Source organism: Nycticebus coucang, chromosome 8, assembly GCF_027406575.1.
Source record: "Nycticebus coucang isolate mNycCou1 chromosome 8, mNycCou1.pri, whole genome shotgun sequence".
NCBI classification, from domain to species: Eukaryota; Metazoa; Chordata; class Mammalia; order Primates; family Lorisidae; genus Nycticebus; species Nycticebus coucang.
The window spans coordinates 71,264,304-71,285,784 of NC_069787.1; the positions used below are offsets into that span (position 1 = coordinate 71,264,304).

The 21,481-nt window shown below is 34.8% G+C and overlaps 1 protein-coding gene across 8 annotated transcripts in view; it reads right to left on the minus strand.

Moving 5' to 3' along the window:
• Positions 1 to 21,481, minus strand: part of SLC4A7 (solute carrier family 4 member 7) — a 118,828-nt gene that overhangs the window by 61,898 nt on the left and 35,449 nt on the right. For 5 of the 8 annotated variants that reach the window (XM_053599709.1, XM_053599706.1, XM_053599708.1 and 2 more), the window contains exons 2-6: positions 14,795 to 14,876; positions 10,897 to 11,043; positions 5,741 to 5,879; positions 5,012 to 5,172; positions 2,291 to 2,479 (exon numbers count right to left, since the gene is read on the minus strand). In XM_053599709.1, the coding sequence (XP_053455684.1) occupies positions 2,291 to 2,479; positions 5,012 to 5,172; positions 5,741 to 5,879; positions 10,897 to 11,043; positions 14,795 to 14,876 (718 nt within the window). Of the gene's footprint in view, positions 1 to 2,290; positions 2,480 to 5,011; positions 5,173 to 5,740; positions 5,968 to 10,896; positions 11,044 to 14,794; positions 14,877 to 21,481 lie in introns of those variants that run through there. The other 3 variants (XM_053599707.1, XM_053599712.1, XM_053599710.1) reach the window with 2 other exon arrangements.

Genomic DNA, 21,481 nt, shown 5'->3' on the forward strand with positions numbered 1-21,481 from the left:
TAGCAGAACCGGGCAGGTTGGAAACCCAGGCAGCTCCGGTGTATGTGGCTGGAACCCTAACCACTGAGCTACGAGCACTAAGCCAAGAATACTATTCTTGACCACTCCAAAGGTATTAATAAATGCCATAAAGTATGCTTATTTCTAACACAGCAAATAAATTGAATCAAATACATATAATATTTGATTTAAATAGCAAAAAATAAAGTATTTCTCACCAACAACAGCAATAGGTAGCAAGTCTAAAATATTTCAAACTCCATGCATACTTACATTTCAAAATACCTGATATTTCTATTTAAGTAAAGCTTAAAAGAATAACATTCTTTTTTATGGAAAACACAAGAAATACAATAATTAATTCCTTACGGCCTACGTAATCAAAGATACATGTTCAAGATATTTCAGAAATATTAAAAATAAAGATCAACCATTTAAAAAAATGCCACTTATGGGCAGCGCCTGTGGCTCAAAGGAGTAGGGTGCCAGCCCCATATGCCGGAGGTGGCAGGTTCAAACCCAGCCCTGGGCAAATACTGCAAAAAAAATGCCACTTATACAAAACTGTTAAATTACCATATTTCAACAAAATAACATGATAAAATGGCATTTAAAATAGCCATTGTCTTATGATTAAAAGCCAACAGGTAACAGCTAGAAAATAATCAGGAACCACTACATATGAGGAATTTAACAGAGTCCCTCTGCATAAATGAACTCATTTCACCAAAACAGAGAATACACAATAAATAAAAGATGAAAAAGAGAAGATGTGCCACATGTAACTTGCTTTTAAATTAAACTCTGCTCCATAAGAGATGTTCTTTTAGTTATAAAAGTCCTTAAACATACCAATGTATAATTTTAAACAGATTTTTAAAAGAGTTTTAGTGGTCAAATTATCAAGTTAAGTATCTCAACACTGAGCTACAAAAGATGACTACTATCAACTTTAGATGTATTAAACTCCGTAACCTACGGCTATTTGCTGGTAGAACACTTAAAAGCCATACTATTATTTCAGGGATAAAAAAGATGGCATGGAATACTATTCAGCCATAAAACAGATAAAGACTTCACATCTTTTGTTTTAACCTAGATGGAGTAGAAGAACATTCTTTCTTCTTAGTAAAGTATCACAAGAATGGAAAAGCAAGCATCCAAGGTACTTAATTTGAAACCAGTAGATGAACAAATACCCACACAAAAGAAAAACACAATTAAACTCAAGCGGGGAGGAGAATGAGGGGTAGAGGGAGGAGGATTAGTGTGCTCTTACCTAACAGGCACAATGTAAAGCTATATGGCACAACTCCTGGGTCAAGAGCACAACTATAAGTTGGACTTTACCTAACAAAGCAAACAATGTAAACTAATCATATGCCCTCATATTAATCTGGAAAAAAAAAATGATGAACAGATACTATGTTCCATATCCCACTCCTCGAAGCTCTAATACTCATAAGCTTTGGATAATAGCAGCAGCTAGGGGCAAATGCTAGAGGCAACAGAGGCCCTCATAAGCTACTCCAATCTTTTGCACCTAGGTTTTCATCAGAGTTCTCAACCCTAGTGATTTATGATTTCGTCTGTTTTAGGCAGAAGAAAATAGGGAAAGGTGAAACCTCCAAGTGTGCCAACCTTAAGACAATGACAGAAGAGCTAAAAAAAAACAACTGTCTTCCCATGTCCTGTACAATCTGCCGCTGGCCTGTGCATAAGAAAGGAAAGCTGGAATATGTGAACCTGGGTCTAAGTCATTCTTAATGGGTTGGCCCACACCACCTAGGTAATCCTTGGTGTAAGACAGAACAGTCGTAAGAATCTTTCACAAATATCATAAATAAAGAGCAGTGAAATCAGCAAACCACCCAAAAAACACTTGCTTATACCCTGTAAATTAAGTATATTCAGGAGACAAGACAAAATGAGTTAAAATATAATGTAAAAGTTCCCATCCAAGATTCCTAATTAAAATGTAGATCATAATTTATGCCACATTAATCAGTTATATAACAAAATACCTTAAATAGAAACAAAAAGGCAGGAAGGAGAAGTAACTGAGGCTTAGGAATAATGAGAGTGTTTAAATATCCTCAAATGGGGCGGTGCCTGTGGCTCAGTAAGTAGGACACTGGCCCCATATACCGAGGGTGGCAGGCTCGAACCTGGCCCCAGCCAAACTGCAACAACAAAAAATAAATAAATATCTTCAAATGTTAATTGTAACATACTGGAATGCTGTTACAGTAGTAGTGTTAGCAAAATTGGATGCCGCAACTTATCTCACCATTCCTTTCAAGCAAGTGAGGGTCAGAATGTTTCTTGCCTATATCTGCGAAAGACCGAACAAGGGGAATTCGACTGGTGAATCTTTTCTCATTCTGATGATGATGCCTCTTCAGAAGAGCTTCTCGGACATTCTCTCGGATGGATTCATCTAATTGGCCAGAGGCTATCATGTTATCTAATACCATATCTATTCAAAGGAAAAAAATAAGTTATTGTTATTAAACACTTAGAGAACTATAATATAGAAATAAACTCAAAACCTTTCAACAAAAATTATCATCTTAAATAGCTCTGGAAAGTATTACTCTCTTTTAATAGTAAATAATGCAGACAGACAAATATGAACTTTATCTGACAAAAAATAAAGACACCCTTATTTTAATAACTACAATTATTTACAAAGAGCTTACTTATACTAACCGTCATCCTACAGTTGAAAGAGCTTATCCATATGGATGCAATAAATTCTATTTTTTTTATTAAATTCTATTAAACTGACTATTCAATTACATTAGCCTCCTAAAATGTGTGAGTGTTTTATTGCCTCATCTCATATATTTCCCCAAAACTGTTCCAGTAGTGAATATCTGGACTAACTCATTTAATCATTAACTATTTACTAAGTGCCTGTTATATGCTGGAAATACAGCAGTTAACAGAGTAAGTTTCTGCTTTCTTTTTCAGGTAGAAAAACCAATGAGCAAATAAATAGATAAAATATCATGGGGTAATAAGTTCTAGGAAGAGGAATAAATCAGGTTATGAGGGAGATGTGAGGAATGTAGAAATTGATGGCAATGATGTTTTATATATTATTGTGGTTGCTGGACTTTTTAATTCATAAAATACGTGTATTTTAAAAACAGTGGTACTAACTTGAGAGAACAGAATCAAATTTTCAAGATTATAAGATTACTCTATTTTAAAAAACTGAGTGATCAATCTATAACATTAATACAGCAACTACAGTTTACCAAAAAAGCAAATATTAGATTATACGTTACATGGTAACTGCAAAGACTCACGTGTCCAAATTCAATATTCGCAGGCTTAACTCAATTTTTTAGTCATTTATGTAAGACAACTAAGTAAGGACTTTACAATTTAAATTATCTGCAGCACAGTCAAATATACCAGGTAAAACTGAATGATTCTAACCTGAGAAGTTCTAATAAGTTCATGGTTCTCTTAAAAATGAAACACTACAGATTTTTTGTTTTTCCATGAGAGCAATGTACAATAGTCACAATTATCTAATCCATTACCACTGAACTTGATTTTTTTGAGCAATTTTAGTGAACAAAAAGCTTTATCATGGCTATCTTTTTCCATTTCCTAACTCCACATTATTCTTCAAATCTCACTCTCCTTCATTTTCATACTGTATCTATGATAGCTTAGTTCAACATCACTCTTGCATAAACAATTCCAAGAGAGTTGATCTACTTGCTTCTAATCTCTTCCATCCCCAAAGGCACCTTACGTTCTGTTGCCTGGATGATACTCTTGCAGATGACCTCACATGATACTTCCCCACCAACTTCAAAACCATCCAGACTGCCAGGCAGCGCCTGTGGCTCAGTGGGCAGGGTACTAGCCCCATATACCGAGGATGGCAGGTTCAAACCCGGCCCCGGCCTAACTGCAACAAAAAAATAGCCAGGCGTTGTGGCGGGTGCCTGTAGTCCCAGCTACTTGGGAGGCTGAGGCAAGGGAATCGCCTAAGCCCAGGAGATGAAGGTTGCTGTGAGCTGTGTGACGCCACGGCACTGTACCAAGGGCAGCAACAGTGTGAAACTCTGTCTCTACAAAAAAAAAAAAAAAAAATCCAAACTGCCAAAATGTCAACCAAAATCCAATTTCTTAATCCAAAATTCAGGGTAAACTAACCCGTTTTCCCAACAGATCTCTTACTATACTACTGAATAAATCTATTCAATAATTGAATACTCACACAAAATTGACTTTCCTGAGATTCATACCTGCCTATACTTCTCAAGAAAGAAGGTATGCCTATACTTCTTGCTGCTCTTACCCTCCTTAAAATAATTTTATTTTCTCTCTCTCTCTTTTTTTTAATATTAGAGACAGTCTCACTTTTGTCGCCCTTGGCAGAGTGCTATGGCATCACAGCTCACAGCAAACTCCAGCTCTTAGGCTTAGGCGATTCTCTTGCCTCAGCCTCCCGGGTAGCTGGAACTACAGGCACCCGCCACAATGCCCAGCTATTGTTTTCATTGTTGTTGTTGCAGTTTGGCTGGGGCCAGGTTCAAACCTGCCACCCTTGGTATATGGGGCCAGCACCCTACTCCCTGAGCCACAGGCGCCGCCCTGTTTTATTTTCTCTTGTACTACCTACTCCTTGCTCCCACATGTTCACATTCTGTAAGTTGTACAATTAATTTCCTCTGTGTATCTTCCACAGATAGTTGGTCCAAAAAAAAATCAATGAAACAAAAACCCTTTCCTCTGAATTTTCAGAGCACAGACTCTGTATTTGCTTATAGCACCAATCACTCTCTTCTTGATTCTACGGTTTTGTCTATTTCATTTAAGCTCCATGTCTCCAAACTTATCAAAGACCAAAAGTCTCCTTTATTTATATGTCCATTCCTCATACTCCCTGGCACAGAAGACAAACTCAACATAAGTTCTACTTTCCTTGTCTCTAATTTTAGAACATTTTAAATATTTTTTTAAAAAGTCAATTTACTATAACCTGCTATTTCATCTAGAGTGCTTGCTCTCATATCCAACATGACTGTTCCATTTAGGATGCAGCTCCTTAGTTCAAAAAGACTATGCAAAGAGAGAGTTGCCACATAAGGTTTACTCCATCGGTCACCGCCATCTTCAACATCCTCTTCAAATTTCAGCCATCTGTACGTATAATATATAAAAATATTTTATTGGATAAATAATGAAGATTCCATTTGCTTATCTTAATGTGATAAAACAAAAACTTGTTCTTTTCAAAAAAGAAAACCAGCACCAAAACAAAATTTTGTCACAAATATTTTCACAAATTAAGCTAATTATCTGTAATATCTATTGTTGTAAGTTTCTTCTGTATGTCCTCAATCTTTTCTAACCATCACAATAACAAATAATAAGCATTCCAAAAAAACCATGGCTATATGAAAATACAGCTTCCACTTCTACTCCTTTTTTAACAAATCAAAGATTTTGATTTTCAAATTTAAGTAAAGACTTATTAAAATCTACAGTAATGTAATTACTTTTTATTATATTAAAGTATAGGACTACTTAAAGAAAAAAAATCTGAGAATAAAGAGAAATATTTCAGATAGTTTCCACACATTCACAAGGAAATCTTCTGCTTACTAGTGCTAAGCAAGAGATAATAGCTCATGATTGCAATTTAATATTCTCATTACAAAAAGAAACCAAGTAAAGCCCACCAAAAAATAAGAGTCAGCAACATTACCTGGCAGTTTCTTTCCATTCATATTCTTCTCCATCTCTGTAACACAATTCATCCATTTCCGTGAAGAGATCATGGGGAATATGTTCTTCATCATCATCTTCAGTACCAAGGATAAATTGAACCCTCTGGGAGGGTGTATCTTTATAAAATAAAAATTTAAATATACTCAAAATTTTCCTCATTCAAAGACAAATTCATAGTTTTGAAAGCGAAATGCTTTTTGTTACCTGTATAAACAAATACATTTCATCAAAACTCTTTTAATGATTACAAAAAAATATTATAATTCTGAAAGGAAACAAGAATCAACAATCCGTGTGTGGGGGGGGGGTGTCACAAAAGATCACCTTTACAGAGAAAAAAAAAAAGATTATGTTAAAAATAAATAAGTCATGATCAGATACAGTGGCTAATGCCTATAATCCTAGCATTCTGAGATGCCGAGGCAGGTGGACTGCCTAAACTCAGGAGTTCTAGACCAACCTGAGCAAAAGTAAGACTCCATCTCTACTAAAAATAGAAAAACTAGACCCTTAAATGCCTATAGTCCAGCTACTCAGGAGGCTGAAGCAAGAAGATCTCTTAAGCCCAAGAGTTTGATATTGCTGTGAGCTATGACACAACAGCACTCCATCCAGAGTAAGAGTGAGATTTTGTCTCAAGAAAATAAATAAAAAATAAAGTAAAATAAACAAGTCAAACTAAATTTACAACTAACTGACTAAAACAAATAAAAATAAGCAACATCCCAAAACATGGAAAACTATGCTGAAAAGCAGTACTTTTATCCTGACCAAAACCATAAGCAAATGTTAAGACAAAACAATATTTAAAATATAAGCTAAGTTCAATGTGAAAAAGTTGGAAAATACAAGCTAAGTTCAAGTTGTGAAAAAAGGTCCAAAAAATCAAAGCTATATGTATAGAAGCTGACTTTTCCTATTATCATGGAGAAACAAAACTCTCGTCAGCTGGGATTTGGGAGGTAAGACAAGTCTTTTCAAGAAACAAATAACAAATAATAGCATCCAAAATTAAACTTCAGGTGTAGTATAGGGTCCTCAGAAAGGAAAATTAGCATAAATACTAGTCCAGGCCAGTCAAAAGCCCTCAAGCCCTTGTATAAACAAAGAAACAAACACCACAAGTAACAATTAAAAACAAAATAAAACTCCCCTGAATATGAGAGAAGATTATATACTCAAAATGTACTACTTAGTAAACAATCCTGCAGGCATTTTGTGGATGCAAGAAATACAGTAGAACCTCTGTAAGCTGACTACCCATGGGACCATAACAAATTGGTCAACATATAAAGGTAGGTAAACGTTAAGGAACTAGGCCTACTGTACTGATGATACGTGGTACAAGTCTGGTCTGTGAAAATTAGCTCAACTTAAGGAGACGGTCAATATAGGGAGGTACAAGTACAATTTCTTGTTTTCCCTGTTAACATATTACACAAAGTTGGTAGTGTAAACAACACAAATTTACTCCTTTACAGTTCTAGATTCCAAAACTCCAAAATGAGTCATACAGGCTAAAATCATGGTACTGATATGGTTGGTTCATGCTGAAGGCTCCCTTTGTTAGCCTTCGCAGGCTGCGTACATTCCTGAGATCATGACCCTGACACCTCGCTTTGCTACAGACACTGTTTCTTTTGTCAGATCTCTTTCCAGTCTGGTTTTCTGACCTCCTTTTACTAAGGACCCCTGTGATTGTGTCAGTTCTACCTACATAATCCAGGATAATATCCCCACTTTAAAATTATTAACCCATTCACATCTGCAAAGTCTCTTTTGCCATATGAGGCAAGGTTCATAGCTTCAAGGGATTAGGACATGAGTATCTTGGGGGCCATTATTCAATCTACCACTGTCATGCTGTACATAGTATTATCCCTTTTAAATATTGTAGGATAAGAACTTTTTATTCTGTTAACGATTTTTGAATCTACATTCGCAAGAATAATTGTAGTTTTCTTTACGTGTAACATCTCTGTCTAATTGTATTAGATTTCATAAAATGAATTGAGAAATGTTCTCTATTAAATTTACTATTTCTTCTTTACTTGTTTGCCTGAATTCATCCATGAAATCACCTCAGAGTAAATTTTCACTGTGACAATGTTTTAGGACTACAAATTCAATGTAATACCTTCCTTTAATACATTTCTGCTTGGTAGTTTATATTCTTAAAGGACCTTGCCCATTTCATCTAAAACATCAATTGTGTTAGCATAAAGTCATTCATAATATCCCCTCATTAGCCTTTTAATGTCTTTAGGATATGTACTGAAATATCTAATACTGATAATTTGTGGAGTTTTTATACCCCAATCAACCTGACTATAAACATTAATTTTAATGATCTTTTCAAAAATAATATTTTATCTTATTTTTATAATTATTTTTCTGATTTATTTTCTTTTATTCATTTCTATTTTGGTTGTTTCCTTTCTTCTCCTTAACTTTGGGTTTAATTTGCTTTTTTGTATTAATTTCTTAAGTTAGAAACTTAAATTACTGATTTTCTATCTTTCTTTTTTTCTAATACAAGAATTAAATGCTACAATTTTCTTCTAAGCACTGCTTTAGCCGCATCTAACAATTTCTATATGTAGACAATCCTCATTTTGCACAATATCCTGCTAAATAAAACCTGTACATACCAGAACGGTGTCCTCACTTTTCAAGATTCTATCTCAGTTACTTCCCTACACTGATTTTCATTTTCAATAAGTTCAAAATATTTTCTAATTTCTGTTATGACTGCTTCTATAGCCCCTGATTATCGAGAAACATCTTCTTTAAATTCAAATACTTGGAGAATTTTCCTGATATGTTTCTAGTTTAATTCTATTGTGACTGCATAACATATTTTTACTCCTTTTAAATTTACTGAGACTTGCTTTATGGCCTAAAACATGATTTATCTTGTTAAATAATCCATTTGTACTTGTGCACTCTGCAGTCGTTTGCCTGTAAGTGTAAATATACATCTGGTTGGTAGTTTTATTAAGTTCTTCTATATCCTTCTTGTCTTTTGCTCATTTGTTCTGGCACACATTACTTATAATCAACTTAAATCTTTTAAGTCCTGCTTTTAAGAATTTTTAGAGTGGATTCACTGTAGTCTTTAATGTAAAACTAATCGAGACTCACTACTAAGGCAATACCCTTCTGAGAATTCTATCCAATACCCAAAGTCTTTCCACCACAACTGATGGGGACACAAAATATTCCTAGTCTTCTGTGTAGTATTAATAATTTCTGGTAGTCATTTTCCCTGCCAGGGCAGCTTCCTCTCGCAAACCCAGACAAGTACTCAAGACTCAAAAGGACCCTTCTTCAGATCTTTGTAATTCTGTGTAGTAGCTCTCTACTCTCTCGCAGTCTACTACTCAAGTTCTCTGCCCTCCCCAAATTCCAATCTGTGCCCCTCAACTCTGAGAGACTGCTAGGCTCTGCTTGGGTTCCCCTCTCTATACTGTGGCCTAGAAATGGGTCTTTAGAAAGCTCACTTGCTTCTCTTTTCTCAGAAATCAAAGTCCTGACCACCTTTTATCCAATGCCTAAAAACTATTATTTCATATATTTTATCCATTTTTTCCAGCTATATGAAATGGCAGGGTAGTTACAAACTTTCAGTTATGAAATGAATAAATTCTGGGAATCTAGTGTACAATATGGTAACTATGGTTAATAATACTTTATTGTATACTTGAAATTTGCTAAAAAGTACACCTTAAGTGTTCTCACTACCCATAAAAAAAGGCAACTACATAAGGTGATCCATGTGTTAATTAACTTGATTGTGGTAACTGCTTCACAATGTACAACATCAAATCGGGATGCTGTATACCTTAAATACAATTTTTATTTGTTAATTATACCTCAATAAAGGAGGAGAGAAAAATCAGTGGGAAAATAACTCAAAAATAAAAATAAACTAAAAAATAAAATGATGGGAAAACCTAACCCTCCTTATTCCATCATGTCTTAAAAAAAACATCCTATGTAATCTCACTTTAGTGTAAGGAGAGGAAAAAAGGGACTTCATACATAGAACTTCTAAAATATAAGATAAATCCACTTCAGGGCATGAATCTTTTCTAGGCATAGTTATTCCATTAATAAGTCAAATATTTTCTTCATCACAACTTATTTTTCAAGCCACTACACTTAAGCCTTCTAATCTCACATCACATTACCTATCTAGGTGATTATACAAACATAGTTCAGTAAACAACATTTCCGGGTGGCACCTGTGGCTCAAGGAGTAGGGCGCCAGCCCCATATGCTGGAGGTAGTGGGTTCAAACCCAGCCCCGGCGAAAAAAAACTCAAAAAAAAAAAAAAAAAACAAATAATATTTCCATCCACAAAAATATCACATGCCTTTTTATGCAGTATGAATTAAAGACACATACTGATCTGATCACAGAAGAGCCTAAGATATCCTAAACTGGATGGGTACAACATACAAAATAGCAGAATACATCTAAGTAACTTAATTAACATCCAGAAATGTTCACTAGTGATTCTTTCTAAATTTAGTGTTCATTTTTCCTTTGCTACCTACATGAACACTTACTAATTTAATAGGCCATCAGTATCTCTTAGCAGAAATTGTTAAGAGAGTCTCATTATCTCTGAGCTGAAGTTTCCCGAACTATAAAATGAATATAATAATACCTATGCTTTTAAAATGCTGAGATGGACCAGCCTAGTGGTTAAAATCTTCTGTCCAAAAAATGTAGTGCCAAAAGTAAAAAAAAAAAAAAAAAAATCCAATCCCTTACCAAGAACCTTAGGATTCACCATGTCCATTCACTGCATACACTGGTAATAAAATATATGATATAGAAAAGAAAAGAAAACTGCTAAATTTGAGCTTAAGTGACAAGGCTCAACTTCTACAATTCCAAGGCTAGGATACAGTGAAGAAAACAAAGCCCCTCAGTTTTTTCACTTTTACCAAGAAGAACTTAACCTACAAACTAAATTCTTACTTCAACTGGTATTCCTCAACATATACAATGTGTCTAAATTATCACACACAATTTTTAAAAGGAAAGATTCAATTAAAAATTAAGATACTTTCCAGGAAAGAAGTTCAAACTTTTAATGGAGAACTACTGTTTTCTCTTACCATAAGAAGGAGATTCTCGTCCATCTTCTTTATCTGATTCTTTATCTTTTCTTCTCCGGTGGTGATGTTTGTGCCCACGATGCCTATGACGTCGACGACTCTCTTTACTAAATGGGACATGAACACCAATATATACAGCTCGATGACCTATTCAAAGGTTCAGAAACATATTACAGGTTTTCCAAAAGTAAAAGAAAAGTGATATACACAAAAGTACAGTGACTCTGGATAACAAAGAGTTATATACAAGTTCATGTAACTACAGATGGTAGTAACTCCTCTTATTTCACAAAGCACTGCAAAGAATGTTACACCAGTGGCCAATACCACTGACTGGTAATTACACTAGACATACAAGTTCCTTATGTAAATTCACTGGCCTATTTAAAAAGATATTTTGAGAAAAAAATAGTTTGGTCCACTTGAAATCACTTTCAAATATTAATTTACTAATTGAGTTCTGAAAACCTCAAAACAGTAAGCTCAAAATTACTGAGGGCTACATTAAATATAAATCATCCAGATAAAGGGTAGAAACAGTCAGATTGGATTTAAAAAAGCAATAGAGTAAAGTTATTGTATACTTTTAGACTAGAAAAAGCTACTGCTGATATTGCATTATCCTGACTTTGTATTCCAACAAAACAGTTATGAAAGGCAGTCTCCGCTTTTGCTCACTAAATGAAACTGAATAAGGGAACTAGACAATTAGTACTATAGCAAACACTAAGAGGCATGAACTGATTTCTTAGATAGGTTAAATGAGGTTCCTACCTAAGTTCAGTTAAGAAAGACATGCATTAACTACAAGGTCAACTAATTTATAACTACCCAAAAAACATCTAGCATAAAGTTGATTTTTGCCCTTTCATACAAAATAAACATGTAACATACTGAAATACTAACAGTTAATGACACTCTTTTCCTAACAAATTCCATAAGATGGTCAGAAAATAAATACTTCAAGAAACTCAGATTTTTCACCCTTACATGAGATTTGAAAGTACAGCTGAACCTTATTTTTCATGGAGTCTGTATCTACAAAGTTGGTGACTCAGTAAAATTTACTCATAACCCCAAAATCAATACTCATGGCTATTTCATGGCCATTTGTAGACAAGAACAGAGCAACAAAAAATTATAGCATTGTCTGATACTCATGTTATCAGCTAAGGCTGAAAAAGGTTGACACTCTGACATTTTGTTTCAGCTGCCAATATATTAATATCAATAAAGTAAATAGTCACCTTTTTAATTTAAAAGTGGGCTAGACTTATGGGAACACAGTGAACTAAAGTCATCTGTTTAAACTTCTCCCAGTAGCCACCACTCTGCCTAGGATGTGGTAAATACTCGATAAATGTCTATAATAATTAAATCTCAATTACTGTGGAAAAATTCCAAATTTAAAAACTAATTATACGAAGTTTCTTTGGGAGATCACAGATGTGTTTCAGGAATTACAGAGTGACGACGGCTATACAACATAGTGAATATACTAAAAAAGAATTAATTACACACTTTAAATTGATGATTTTTATGTTACGTAAATTACCTCAGTTAAAATTTTCCTTAAAAACTGTAACAAAACTCAGTGATTTTACAATTTTCTTTCAGTGAAACTATTTCCTTCCGAACACCAAGTATGGTGGAAACTGAAGAGTCCAAATTCCCACCACTGTGCACTGGGAATTACAAAGTTGTTACTCCAATTAGTACTAATGGGCCTTGGCACAACATGCCCCAGTGAGACAAGATAAAAATAAATGCTATGAGTTTGCAGTTTAGAAAGACTAGATACATAAGCATATACTAGAATCCAAAGACTGGAAGATTAGACCTTATTTTTTTTCTGCTTTTATTGTTGCCTCTAATGTCCTCGGTAATTAATTATATAACGTTTTCTTTCTTTGATCCATCAAAGGCCTATTCAAACTCTCTAAGATAAAACTTAATCTCTCCTTCAAACTTGATACTAAAACTTAGTTACGTACAAAGTATGTAGAGCTAAGGGCCCTGGAGTAACCAAGAGAAGTCAAGGAACACACTAAAGCACCCCCCTTCATCTTCCAGGTCATATGTATTTGAAGGTTAATGGGTAAGTAACAGATTAAATATATCACCGGACTCTTAAATTAATAAAATTACTAAAAATTTTAACCTCTGAACTTCTGTAATTCATAAGATCTAACCAGAAGCTTCTAAATAACAGGTTCTTTTTAGAACCCCTAGTTAGGCTTAGACTTGTAAGGTCAACTTCTAAATTTAGCAAAAAAAAAAAAAAAATTTTTTTTTCAGTCAGGCATGGTGGCTCAGACCTGTAATACTAGCAGTCTTGGGAGACTTGAGGATTACTTGAGCTCAGAAGTTTGAGACCAGTCTAAGTAAAAGCAAGACTCCGCTCCACCGAAAATATAAAATATTAGCCAGGCGTTGTGGCAGGTATCTGTAGTCCCAGCTACTTGAGAGCAGAGGGAGGAGGAGGACTGCTTGAGCCTAGGAGTTTGAGGTTGCTGTGAGCAAAGCTGACACAAGGGCACTCTAGCCTGAGCAACAAAGTGAAGCTCTGTCTCCAAAAAATTAAATAAAATAAAATCTCAGAATATACATTAGGAGAACTCTTATATGTGTCTCTTTCCATCTCCATCTTAAAAGCAACAGATTATATAATAGTAGATCTCACCGAAGAGCTTAAGGATATAATCTATCAAAAGGTCTATCAAAGCATTTGCCATAAACACCACCCAAATAAAGTATTCAACGTTAATGTCATCAATAATAAGTCACGTAGATAGCATAAGTCCACACACAGGACACCGGATTTTAAAGGCACATTACTTCTGCAATATGCTTCCCAAATATCCATAATCTCAGTCTATGCAAGTGATAACATCAAACAAATCGAAACTGAGAAACACTGTACAAAATATCTCACCACTACAACCCTAACATGTCAAAGTCCTGAGAGACAAAGAAAGAAAAACTGGTAGAACCTAGAAGAGCCTAAAGAGAAACAACTAACTGTACTTTCAGATCCTGCGTTGGATCATCTGAATCCTAAAACATCAAAAGGCCATTTTAGTAGAAAAACTGGTGAATTCTGAATAAAATCTACGGTTTACATAATAGTAAACTAGTAATTAACCAAATACTGATTAAATTAGCAGCTAACAATGTTAATTTCTTCATTTTCACAAATATGTGATAGCTTGTGTAAAATGTTAACATTAGAAGAACCTGGGGAAAAGTGTAAATGAAAACACTTTGTACTATCTTTCCAGCAGTCTGTAAATCTGAAATTATTTAAAAAGAAAAAGAAAAAAAAAAGAAAAACAATTTGTCAGGACTTTTTCTCACTTAAGAAAGAAAGAAAGAGGACAAATAACTCATTTGCTCCATAATTCTATGCTGAGGTTGTTGCAAAATTTTAAAAGGATGACAAAACAGACTTATGAAATGTACGTTTAGATAACTAGGGATAACTGTGGCTTATTAGTATGGCACTCTAGCATGCTTATAATACAAATTACCCAGCCTGCTAGAAATAAAAAAATAAAAAAAATTTCCTAATTTACTAAATTTACTAATTTCATAACTGTGGCCTTTCAGTTTTCCAAGTAATGGTAACATCACTGAAATTTGAAACCATTCTAAACTCTATTTTATGTCAACACTTTCAACAGAGAGGAGAATGTTCCATTTCTAGATAAGAGTGGTGGTCACAAGGGTGACCTGCACTATTCACTGCACTATTATTCTTTAAACATGGTTTAAAGTGTTGAACACTCTTCTAAATGTTATTTCACAACAAATGAATATTTCAACAAACAGTAGGTAAAACTTGAAGAATACTAACAGCGTTACTTATCCTACAAAACATAACAAGTTACAAACTTACTTTCTAGTTCTTCTTTTTCAAACTTGGTATTCACAGTTGAGCTGGTCTTGCCAAGATCCACAACAGCTTCTTCATCAGGACCCTAAAAACAAATTATTCCCACTTACTCATGAGATCAAAATATACTGAGGACCTACTATGTGCACTGTTTGAAATGGCAAAAAATATATGAAACTGACTGCCTTCTCTCAAAGAATTCATATTATAGCTAACTGCATTCTCTTTTTAACATGTTTATAGGCTTTCTTTTTTAATCCACAACCATTCAAAAATCCCACAGTAAGAACTGATGATGACAAAGATTTTTAAATGGCATTCTGTGCAAATTACTAATAATACATTCACTTAATCCTCAACAGAAGGACTTTCCAGGATCAGAAATTAAAGCAAATCTGATATAAAGGGAACCCTTAGAGATCAATATGGAAAGCTGTGCTTCTTAATTTTTGGCTCTTAGATCTTCTAATTAAAGGGAAACATTTAACTCAGCTATATTGGATTAGTAGGATTAAACATGAAATTATTAAAAATAAGTAGACTCAGTATACAGTATACCATCTTCACTGACACTCATCACAAAGATTATAGGAACTATTTACTTCTTTATAAGATAAAATATATGCCAAAATTTAACCTGTAGGGCAATTCTAGCTTTCAGTTGTGAAAATCCCCCCTTCATAATTTTACGTCTCACCTTCAGTTCAACAAAGACTATACATATTTATTGTAAAATATTACATGGACTATTTTTAAAAGAATAAAATTTTAGCTTTAACTTTCCTTCTCAACTTATAATAACTTTCAAAGGAATTGAAAGTTCCTTAATCATTAACTACTTACTGTAAACTTATTAGGCACAAGATTCTGTGCCACGGATAGAGATGGATGAACCAGTCCCCTTCCCTCAAAAACTCTTTAATCTGTTCTAGCCTGACCAACTGCAGCTCACTCTCGACCTGTTCCCAGCACATGCAAGGAAACCATGAGCCTCACTACCTTTACAAGTCTCACGAACCTTCACCAGTGCTGGGGAATGCAACCCTAAAATCGTTTTTTTTTTTTTTTTTTCAGTGTATACAAAACAAATTCATATACAATTGTTCCTCACTATCCAAATTCTCGATGTCTAAATTTTCACTATCTAAACTCAGGAACTGAGTCAATTTTGATTAAATTTTCAAATAAATTCCTTGCTATCCAACTACCACTAATTACTACCCAAAACTCAGAACTAGACCACAGAATATTAAGAAAAACATACAACTCTTCTGATATCCAAACTTACTTTCTAAACACTAAATACCCAAACTGTAAAATCAAATAGAGTTGGATATCAAGGACTTGCATATGACTCTGAATGACTGGTGTTCAACTTAATATAGGAAACTCAAAGTTGAACCACTTTCCATGGCTTCACATTTAAAGGAGGGGGAGCAAGTTACGTACATCATGAAGCAATTTCATATAATGAACTAAGAAGACAGGTAATGATATGTATGGTTAATCAAATTGCATAGCATTTCCTTAGTAATATGGGAAGGCCAAAGCAGGAAAACATCACAAATGTATAGAATAAATAATAATTGCCATCCATTAATCAAGTCATATTCTAAAATCTTTAGCTATCCTCTAATTAATGACTTCATGCCATGAAGTCCCTGGGCACGCACGAGTATAAAGACAAGTTCTCTCTTAAGTTGAAAACACAGAAGTTGTATCCTGAGAGGTAGCATTCTATCTATCCTAAAAGGGATTAACTGCTCCCATTCCAAATTCTCATTTAGCCTGCACAATTGCCAGGATATGAAGCGAAACAATACACTTAACTCTCACCTTCAAACAAAAAAACAAAAGACTTAATGTCTACTCAGCTACACTTACACGTTTGGATATACTGACACTAATCAGCTAACACTCAAAAACAGCTTCATATGCAACCTTATGATATCATTATAATTACTTTAGATTATTATATTTACTATTTATTTATTTAAAATACACATACTCTGTGATCTCTAAATATCTATCACAGAAAAATACCCCCATATGTGCAAAAAGTGACATGTAAAAAAAAAGGATATCCATTAACAGATCGCAAGGTCTTCCCAAATTGCTCCCATTAGAGATTTATCTGTAAAGCTTTGAACAAGTCATTGAACTTCTCTGAACCTTTCATTTTTTTTTTTTTTTTGTAGAGACAGAGTCTCACCTTATCGCCCTCGGTAGAGTGCCGTCGCGTCACACAGCTCACAGCAACCTCCAAATCCTTGGGCTTAGGCGATTCTCTTGCCTCAGCCTCCCGAGCAGCTGGGAACACAGGCGCCCGCCACAACGCCCGGCTATTTTTTTTGTTGCAGTTTGGCTGGGGCTGGGTTTGAACCCGCCACCCTCAGCATATGGGGCCAGCGCCCTACCCACTGAGCCACAGGCGCCGCCAGAACCTTTCATTTTTATTGAGGTATTTTATTGAGGCATTGTTTCTAATAATGAGAAAAATACCTAACTAAAATGTAGTAAGACAATAATGTCATACCAAAGAGTGCTATGGAACAGTTTGAAGAGATCCAAAACAAATAGAGCAGCGGTTCTCAACCTGTGGATCGCGACCCACAGGAACTGTATTAAAGAGTTGTGGCATTAGGAAGATTGAGAACCACTAAAATAGAGCTAAAAGTACTGATGAATAAAGTTCTCAATGACACACTGCTTAGTGAAAAGCAGACTTTTACTTATATCAAGTAAAAAGCAGGGGAAAAGGCCTGATAGGGCCTGTACCAAATTATTAGTTTCTCATTTCTAGAAATGGAATTGAATTTGAATGAAAGTCAAGTTAAAATATTATTTTATTGTTATTGTTTTGGCTTTCAAGGAGAATGCCATCATGCGTAACTTTCATAACAAACACAAATTAAAATTGTGAAAATCTAAAAAAAATTCTAGCACTAGCACTGTAATAAAAAGGAGATGGGGTAGGTAAACCTCCATTTCTCCCTTCCCTTGAAAATATTCCCTAGCTTTTCAATAAGGTAATATGAAAGATGAATAAGGAAGACAGGGAAAAAAATAAAAGACCAAGTCTGCTATACATGCAAATATTAAATAGGCCACACAAACCGGAATCTTGATATATCAGAAGTAATCCAACAAGGTATGTAAGGGACATGTGATTGTATCCTGAAAATATTGGTGAACAATGTCAATATTTCAAAGGAGCAATGCATTTCTGAAACAAATAATACTATTTTAAAGCCTATCATTTTAGGATAATGCTTTAAGCTGTATTTCTTTCTGTTTGTTTTTTTTGTTTGGTTTTTTTTGCAGTTTTTGGTCAGGGCCGGGCTTGAACCTGCCACCACCAGTATATGGGGCCGGCGCCCTACTCCTTGAGCCACAGGCACCAACCATAAGCATATTTCTTAATATAGAATAAGTTAATACACCATGCAAAGTAAAATTTTGTGTTTTAAAGTACATACAAATAAAATACATGTACATATTTTAAATACCTAGAAGGCAAAATATCAAATTGCCCATATGGCTTCACTCTGATGAAAAGCAGAGGGGGAGGAGCACAGAGACAGTATTGAATTTTTTATTACAACAAAACATGTTTTATTTTTAATAATTAAATTCCAACTTCAATCTGCAAATAATTGTCAATTGTTTTCAAATTTGTTTCTATGAAGGTTATTCTTTCTCATTTTTTACTTCCAAGAATATAGTTGGAAACTTAAAATGTCAACCTCAAAGACCAAAGTCTGACATAAAAATGTTTTTGTTCAAGCTAAGCGCCTGTGGCTCAAGTGGCTAAGGCGCTGGCCACATACACCTGAGGTGGTGGGTTCGAATCCAGCCTGGGCCTGCCAAACAACAATGATGGGTACAACCAAAAATATAGCCGGGCATTGTGGTGGATGCCTGTAATCCCAGCTACTTGGGAAGCATTGGCAGGGCAATTGCTCGAGCCCAGGAATTGGAGGTTGCTGTGAGCTATGATGTTACAGCACTCTACCCAGCTTGAGGCTCTGTCTCAAAAAAAAAATAAATAAACTAAGCTCAGATGAGTGAGTCACATAGGCGATCTAAGAAGAAATAAAAAGCCATGGAACAAGGAAAACTCAAACACAGAGACATTTAAATTATCAATACAGGACTGATCAACTCTAATCTCAAGGAAATTATTTAGCCTTAGTTTTAAAATTTTATTTATAAAATAAGTTATTTACACTACCGTACTATAACATAGAAAACATATTTTAAAAATAGCTACATAAAACCATATACAAAAATCAAATTATCTGTGTATGAAATGATACGTATGTAAGGTTATTTATTGCAGCAATTCTTGTAAGAGGAAAGATTGGAAACAACCCAAGGATTCCTTCATAGAGAAATAACTAAGTAAATTATGGCACATGACCCAAAGGAATACAGGCTACTGAAAAAAAATCAGGACACTCTCTTTAAACTGGCATGAAAAATACCTAAGACTCATTATCAAATGAAATACACAGAAGATAGAATTACATATTACAGTACACCACCTTTTGTGTAAAAGTCCCCAGGAGTGTTTGAATTTGCATGAAACACTAGAAGCATATATGATAAAACAGTAAAATTGTTTGCTTATGTAAACAAAGCAGACTTCTTAATTTAATTATGTGTTATAGCTTTGATGCATTTTATCCATGTGATACAGAGACAGACTTAAGTGTGAAAGCTTTGCAAACCACTTCACCTATCAATCTTGGATCTCATCCACAAATAATATAGTACCTACATGAAAGATACCATGTCAAAGTGCCAATTACAAGTGCAAAAAACACAGAAGACGTCCACGTCTTCACTTAGTCTGAATAAGAATACACTATTCAATCTTTCTATCAGAATATTTCCTCATATATCCTCTCTTTGAATAGATTTCAACTGGGTTAATTAGAGAAGTCTTAACAGTGAAACAAGTAACTATTAATTTTCTAATTAAAACTGATATAAAGGGGCCAGCCCCCATAACTTAGTGGGTTATGAGCACATACACCAAGGCTGGCAGATTCAAATCCAGCCGGGCCAGCTAAAACAACAATGACAACTGCAACAACAACAACAACAAAAATAGCCAGGAGTTGTGGCGGGCACCTGTAGTCCCAGCTACTTAGGAGGATGAGGCAAGAGAATCGCTTGAGCCCAAGAGTTTGAGGTTGCTGTGAGCTGTGACGTCACGGCATTATACCCAGGGAGACAGCTTGAACTCTGTCTCAAAAAAAAAAAAAAAACTGATGTATCCTAAAATAGTACTATGATTGCATAGGAGAATTATTCTTAGGAAATGCATACGTAAGTCTCTAGGGTTAAAATGCTAAGATCCTATAACATTCATATGAATCTACAACGTATTACTTTAAGAGACTTTTAGATTTCCAATATATTGTAAATTCAGAAACACTAAGAAGTTGACAAAATTCAGCTTCCCGTGCCCTATGCCAGAGATGGAGCCTAACATCTGTATTTTTAATAACTTCTCTAAATGATTCTGGTACACTCCAAAGTTTGGACTCCATGTATTTAGATTATATTAAACAAATTACTTCATTTCTTTGAATGTATCTTTAAAAAAACCTGTTTTACACTCTCAATCATTTTGGTGCCATTTCTTGGGACCACTCCCACTTCACTTACCTTATTTGAATCCTTAAGAAAATTAAATGCTGGCTCGGTGCCTGTACTTCAGCAGCTAGGGCACCAGCCACAAACACTGGGGCTGATGGATTCAACCTGGCCTGGGCCTGCCAAACAACAATGAGAACTACAACAAAAAAATAGCCGGGCGTTGTGGAGGGCGCCTGTAGTCCCAGCTACTTGGGAGGCTGAGGCAAGAGAATCGCCTAAGCCGAAGAGTCTGAGGTTGCTGTGAACTGTGACTTTACAGCACTCTACACTGAGCGACATAGTGAGACTCTGTCCCAAAAAAAAAAAAGAAAATGAAATGTTCATTCCAGTTTACAGGAAAGCACTGTTAAGTTCTGTAAGCTTTCACTATTACATAAGCAACCTTAAATCTATAAAGAATATCCTAATAGGTATTTCTTTGTCAAAATGCATGTATTTTCTCCAAAATACGTAGGGAAATTATTAAAGTATATTTAAATAACAATGTCCCTAAACCAGTAATTTTCCTCCAAACAACTCCAAACTAAAACCCTATCCTCACCCATCAGCAAGAGCTGAACTCAAAACAGAACCTCCGTAACTGACCACCTCATTAAGCTGACCTACTTTTCACAGACACACACCACATGTATGTATCAGTACAACAGACCTAATTCCTTACGTTGACTACATTCATATGTTGACCAGTTTGTTGCAATCCTTTGGATGTTCAACTGTTCGATTATATTAGCAAACTTCAAATTTTGAGGGGAAAAAAAAAATCTTAAAAACTTAATTTAATCTTAAAAATCTTTCCTATCCAGGTAAAGGAAGGACTAATCGATGACTACTGTTTCATAAAACAAAAAGCCAAAGAATAACAGCACAGTTTCTAAAGAACTTACATGGCATTTTTCATCCATTCATTATTTTAAAATGAACAGAAAAGACATATAGTACAGGTATATGTTACAGAGTTATATAACAAATATTAAACTCTGGCAACTGTGTTTCCCACAGAACAAAAATAAAAGCCTTAGA